Raw genomic sequence first — 6,634 nt, 5'->3', positions numbered from 1 at the left:
TTGGGCTCTCATCGGGATTTTTAAAAGCTCTGGGGCCAGCCATCCGGAGTCAGGCTTTACCAAGGGAAGATTGATGCCCAAAGAGGCGTTTAGAAACTCCAGCATCGGATACTTTGGCACATGGATCTTCAGAATCGACGATCAAGACATTCTCCTCGGGTCTTAAAAAAAGCCCCATGATCTCATTAGTCAGTTAAAAAAGCGCGTATCTGTTCCTCTTCCACCTCATAAAAATCTCCCGAAACCTCCTCCCACACATCTCCCTCTGCATCTCCTCAAAACCCTAGAGTCCCACTTCCTTCGAATCCGCCATGAGCCATCCTTCTCTCTCAGGCATTCCCACGAACATCTGGCGAGCGGACCCGTTTCGCCATCCTACGCGACGATGGCGACCCAGAACGACACGCCCAAATCCGGATCCGGAGCCAACGTCGAAGCCCCGCCGCCGCCGCAGCACCACCGCAAGGTGGCCCTGATCGCCGGCATTACCGGCCAGGACGGATCGTACCTCGCCGAGTTCTTGCTCGACAAAGGGTACGAGGTCCACGGCCTGATCCGTCGCTCCTCCAACCCTAACACCCGACGAGTCGACCACATCTATATCGACCCCCACAACGCCCACAAGGCCCGGATGAAGCTTCACGACGCCGATCTCACCGACGGCTCCTCTCTCCGCCGCTGGATCGACACGATCTGCCCCGACGAGGTCTACAGCCTCGCCGACCAGTACGAAGTGGCGGTCTCCTTCGAGATGCCTGGTTACACCGCCGATGTCGTCGCCACGGCCGCCCTCCAACTCCTCGAGGCCGTGCGCTCTCACGTCTCCGCTACCGGCCGCAGCCACATCCGTTACTGCCAGGCTGGGTCTTCGGAGATGTTCGGATCGATTCCGCCGCCGCGGTCTTTTGAATCCGGGACTTGGGGGGAATACGGATGGATCCCGCTGCCGCTGTCTGAGACAACCCCGTTCTACCCGCGGGCCCCCTACGCCGTGTCCAAGTGCGCCGCGCACTGGTACGCCATGCACTACCGTGAGGCCTACGGGCTGTTCGTGTGCAACGGGATCCTGTTCAACCACGAGTCCCCGAGGCGGGGCGAGAACTTCCTGAGCCGGAAGATCACGAGGGCTGTGGGGCGGATCAAGATGGGGCTGCAGAGCACGCTGTTCCTGAGGAAGCCGGAGGCCTCCCTGGACTGGGGGTTCGCTGGGGACTACGTGGAGGCGATGTGGAAGATGCTGCAGCAAGAAAAGCCGGACGACTACGTGGTGGCGACGGGGCAGTCGCACACGGTGTGGGACTTCTTGAACGTGGCGTTTGGGTATGTGGGGCTGAAATGTTGGAACCATGTGGTGATCGATGATAGGTATTTCGGGCCAAGGGAGGTCGACACGTTCAAGGGAGATGCAAGAAAGGCCGAGAAGGTGTTGGGTTGGAAGCCCAGCGTTGGGTTCGAGAACTTGGTGAAGATGATGGTCGACGAGGACATTGAATTGGCTAAGAGAGAGAAGGTTTTTGTTGATGCTGGGTACATGGATGTCAGCAACTGTCCTGAGTATTCGGTACTTCTTATCTCTTGCCGCTCTGTTTCTTAACCCTGTGCTCTTTTTCGGTTATCTATTGGTAGATCAGCTGGGCGCAAGTAAAATTTTTGTTTTCAAGGTTTAAAGGGTTTGAGATGTTCTTGGGGTGGATATAAGTTCTTTACCAGTTTAATGTCTATCTTGCTGGGTAGATGTCTGTTGGATTTGTTGTTTACCCTGTTCATTCGCTTTCAATTAGTACATTTAGATTTCTTTCATCTTCCTTGGTTTGCCTCGTTTGAAGTTGCTACCTTCTTGTTCAAGTTCGGGTGAGCTTCAGATGAGTTGAAGCCTGTGTGTTTACTTTCTTTAGATCTGCTTAAATTCTGGACAGTGCAATATGTTGTGGACAAGAAAGTGAATGGACCAACCTGTTCAATTAGTTCGTTTAGATTTTTTCATCTTCCTTGGTGGAATGAGCTGAGAAAGTGCTTGTCCGAAAAGTTCCTTGAGGAAGGGCACAAAAAATATTAAATCTGAGGCACCAACATGCTTCGTATTCCCCAACCTATTTGTTATGTCATGATAATCTGTAGCTTCAAGCTTTGTCTTCCTCGTTCCTATAACTACACCTTTGTCTTTTGGTCAGACCTATAACTACACCTTAAAATGGTGAATTTGAGAAATTTCTTAGTTACTATCTTGGCCTTTTCAACGATTCTTCCATTTGATTAGCTTTTCTGGCGAAGAAGTCAAGTTTTGCTCTGGGGTCTAATTACACAATATATGCAGTACCTGGAATAGTTTTGGTTGGCATGAGTTTTATTATATTAACTGTTGGGGACAGTGTAAAGAAAACATGAATGTGATCTTGTGCTTGGAATAGTTTTTGGCCTGGCCTTGATCTATATTTAGTGTCGGGGACAGCATAATAAAAGATGAATGTGTTCTTGTACTAAATCAATGTGATGCAAACAAGAATGCAAAATCCAAAGAAACGCAAGATTAATGTGGTTCTATTGCACCTGTCTTAATGGAGGACTAGAAAACACCAGTTTTAGCTATGAGAGGAGGCCAAAGTACAGAATACAAATAGTTTCACTAAGTTAAACCAAACATTTCCACTCTCGTCAAACCATCAAAAACCACCTTCATACAAAGGCTAATTAGCACGTTTACTTCAATAAGGAAGTTAACTGACTTTTATATCAGGTAACATGGATTTTCTCGATGAAAAGAATGTCATTAACTACAAAAATGAACGAACATGATACAAAGTATTATCCAATTGAGCCTTCCCCAACCCCCCCAACGCTCATCACAAGAGAGAAGACATGGTTTGAATGGCTTGAAATTGATTGTTGTGTTCTATAGTTTCCTTCTTCCGGGGTGATATATAGCATCGGGGGATGGTGGAACTTGAAACTGGGCTTAGTTGTGCCTGTGGAAGATATCCTCATATTAACAGAGAAAAGACTTGGTTTGTTTAGTGCTCTTCTATTAATGGAATAAACTTATTGGAGAATCCCATCTCACTCTAAAATTACTAAGCAGTGTTGAGCATTCTACTGATTATTAACAGTGTCCCTCTCTTTTTGTTATCCTAAAGAGCTAATGTACACGATGTTTGAAATGGTTGCACTTCCTTGTTCTGTTTAGGAGTGGCAAGAAATTTGTTAGATCCCCATTCCTACTTCAGATGAAGAGGGATGGATACATAAGTTGAGAGTTGCATTAATGTGACAGCTCCTCGGTACTTTCTCAAGAGCTTGACCCATGTGGTTTGGACAGGGTGATACGTGCATGAGTTTATACTAAATTTTAATTTTAAGAAATCGCAGTCAACAATGTGCTCAGTATTTTTTATAAACGTCGAGACATCTTTTTCCCTGCTTTTCTTTCTTTTGATTTGACTTTCTTTCCAATGTGCATTCACAGTAGTGTGTAAACATGCCTTGATGAACATTTTCTTCTGGTAAACTATCCTGCAGCTTCATGTGAAGTGAGTTAGGTTCAGATTCCTGGCTCTGCACTGTCAGATATCTACCTCTACCAAAAAACCAAAAAGTAAAAAAAAAAGAGAGAAGAGAATTGAAGGAACAAAAAGGACTTTGTGTGACGTTCTTCAGTGTGTAGCATGACGAAGAATCGCTATATAATCTCACAAACTCTTAATACTGCTGCAGGTCCTTATGGACGAGGCCACCAGTGGCAGAGACCTTTCGAGGAAGCGACTGAAGCAACTTAAGCGCACAAGGTCGGCGAGATTACCAAAACGACCGAAATTGGGGTGGTTCGCATCATGATGAGGACTGGCTGAAACATAGTTGTAGTGCAGAGAAGATAAGGTATATGATAAATGCTTTGCTTGGGATTCTGGTTATATACTATTTTAACTTATTTGGAGTATGTTGCCATGATTTACCCGTTCCATGCCTCCTCTATGTCATTGCAATTGCATAAACTGTTTTGAGGAAACATTCATCTGTCAACAACTTTTGGATACTTTGTTTTTTTTTTTTTTTTTTGGTAAGGTTTTTTGGATACTTTGTTGGGATGTTCCTCGTGACAAAAGTTTTCTTGAGCGGACTTGGATTCTAATGAAGGGTAAATGTGACACGGGTGTACCGGTTTGGATTTTCTTTTGCACAAAAATGAGTTTGTGATAAATATGGCACAAATGTACCACTTTGAGGTTTTTGGTGATATTAATCCTTATAATCATTATGATAATTGCATGTGAAAAAATTTGATGGGCATTGAGATAGTGGCATTTCGTATTTAGCTTAATATTTTCGTTGACTACAACGCTATAATGTTATACCTCCTAAGCACGTCAAACATAAGTACAAAAAGTGATTTATAAATTCAAAATAAAATTGAATGAGAAGAAAGTATCATCGAAGGTACTTATAAATGTATTTACCAATAAAATAGATACAAATAGAGATAAAGATAAAATTTCCATTATCTTTCCGAAACAGTTATCTCTTTCGACTTATCTCATTGATTCTAAGTTTGCAAAAAAAAAAAAGTAAATAAAAATAAATCACCTTTAAAAATATAATTTGTCCAATTAATTTAAACTTGAGTGAAAAAAAGAAATACATAATAATACTTACGATTTAAAGTATAACTTTTGTTAATTAAGTCATGTAACAACCTTCCCTCGAGTGAACCACTTGAGTTGGCTAATAGATTATTAAGCATGTACTTAGCTCGAGCACCCCTAAGCTCATACAAATTCGCAACTTTAGGTTCAAATTCTTAACATGCAAATCAATTTTATTTTAGAGTCGATAACTAATTTATTTTTGGTGGGTCAATTAGAAGAGCAAGCAAAGTGTTGAAGTGTACTTTACTTCTACGAATCGGAGATTAAATGGATTCGAAGACTTGATTACGCTAGATTATTCTAATGCTTTTTCGATACATTTTCTCTTTTATTTAAAAAGAATATTTTGGCAAGCAGCATGGATTAATTTTGAAATCTAGCCACTAAGATGTGAGGTGATCATATGGGTGCGTAAGCAATGATGTACCACTCAATAACCAAAAGCAATAAATAGATTGCAAGAAAATTAAGAATCCTAATACTAATAATCAAAGGAAATATGTTATCCCTAAGAAGTTGTACGAGTACACTATTTATATAATTAAAGGTGGGACAAAAAAGGAGGAAGTTAAATAAAACAAAGTTTATCGCATCCCATATTAAACATATGCTTTGATAATTATTAATATTTATTATTTACAAGATGAGCTTTGAATTGAATTGCAAGAAAAAAAAAAGACAACATTTTCCTTAATTAAGATAATTGTAAGGAATAAATGATCTCTTTTGCAGAGTTTTAAAGGAACAGATGATCAACAATTATGTCGTCATTGCCGTCTCTCGTCCTCTCTCGACATTTTAAAAAGGGGAGGTAGGGTTTTGAAATCCAAACCTCTCACTCTCACGCGAGCTCCGCTCTAAAACCCTCCTCTCCCGCTCCTCTCTCGCCCTCTCCAAACCTCGACAAGATGGTCGATCCTGGAAGAATGAGCCGCAATGAAGATGAGAGGAGACGGGAAGCATTGCATGATGTTGGCAGTTTGGTTCAAGATTTTGGTCTGAAGGTTAGTCGCTTCGAGAATTTCGGTCATGATGATGCCTTTTTTATGGAAATCTCGATTGTAAATGTCTCCGAGGAGATCGGCAAAGGCCGGAATGGCACAACTGTGTTCAAGGGCTTCCATCGTGGCGATTCGGTCGCCCTTAAAAGGTTCCCTACCGATCACGTTAATGTGGATGATGGGATTCTCCATCGCTTGTCCGGGCGACCACATCGAAATGTGGTTTTGAATCGCGGAGTTACTTACTGCAGAGACTCGGGATTTCTTGTTATGGAACTATGTGATTTTAGTCTGAGAGATCTGATTTCAGCAAGAGCTTCTTCAGATCTTACCGTCCATGATGATGATTCACAATCGGTGATGGATCATAAACAAAAGCAGTCATCGCTTAGGGATAGGATGTTGAATATTCACTTATGGACTGCCGATGGTGCTCCTTCACAAACGCTTGTGAAGCTGATGAGGTAATCCTTCACAATCGTTAAAGTATCATGTTCCCGATTCCGTTGTTGTTAAGGAGTTGAATGCCAAAGGTGTATTGATCTTTCTGGGACATGGGATGGCTGCGTAGATCCTATACTTTTGATTGACCAGTCAATTAATGGTTATAATTATCGTGATGTCACGGATTTATTACTAATGTTGACGAAAAAGTGGACTCGCAGGTCTAAACTTCCAGCAAACATTCAGGTACTCTTTCTGGAGCTATTGACACTTTGTGAATTAGTTTGCTTTTGATCTCTACTTAAGTTAATGATCGCTCTTGCAGGCGCTGTTTAATCCATTTTCCCATGGTCTAGAGAAATACTTCTCCAAAAAATTTTCGAATCGCTTGTTGGAGACATACAAAGTGGCATTGGAGTTCTATAAAAGTCGTCCATCTTTTAAAAAGTACTTCGAAATAGGCGAGTGTTGATCCTTGGGCAACAAGAAGACCCAGTTTTGTTAATACTCACATGGGATCAATATCCATGTGAAGGTAAGGGCTTCCCTCAG

General features: G+C 42.2%; 1 protein-coding gene across 1 annotated transcript; it reads left to right on the top strand.

Moving 5' to 3' along the window:
• Positions 1-267: 267 nt before the first annotated feature.
• On the top strand, positions 268-3,955 carry LOC115670256 (GDP-mannose 4,6 dehydratase 1-like). The gene is made up of 2 exons (XM_030591482.2): positions 268-1,561; positions 3,709-3,955. The coding sequence occupies exons 1-2, from the start codon at positions 386-388 to the stop codon at positions 3,826-3,828; spliced, it is 1,296 nt and encodes a 431-aa protein (XP_030447342.1). The 5' UTR covers positions 268-385; the 3' UTR covers positions 3,829-3,955.
• Positions 3,956-6,634: the final 2,679 nt, after the last annotated feature.

This window comes from Syzygium oleosum, unplaced genomic scaffold (assembly GCF_021117445.2).
Source record: "Syzygium oleosum isolate NSW1041296 unplaced genomic scaffold, Sole_v2.1 Sole_v2.19, whole genome shotgun sequence".
Taxonomy (NCBI): domain Eukaryota; kingdom Viridiplantae; phylum Streptophyta; class Magnoliopsida; order Myrtales; family Myrtaceae; genus Syzygium; species Syzygium oleosum.
The sequence above is the reverse complement of the archived record's forward strand: the minus strand, read 5'-3'. Positions and strand labels throughout refer to the sequence as shown.

Excerpts from the sequence above, each read along its gene's own strand:
- LOC115670256 (XM_030591482.2), top strand. The coding sequence starts at position 386 with ATGGCGACCCAGAACGACACGCCCAAATCCGGATCCGGAGCCAACGTC. Across the intron at positions 1,562-3,708 it reads GCAACTGTCCTGAGTATTCG|GTCCTTATGGACGAGGCCAC; the intron begins GTACTTCTTATC and ends ATACTGCTGCAG.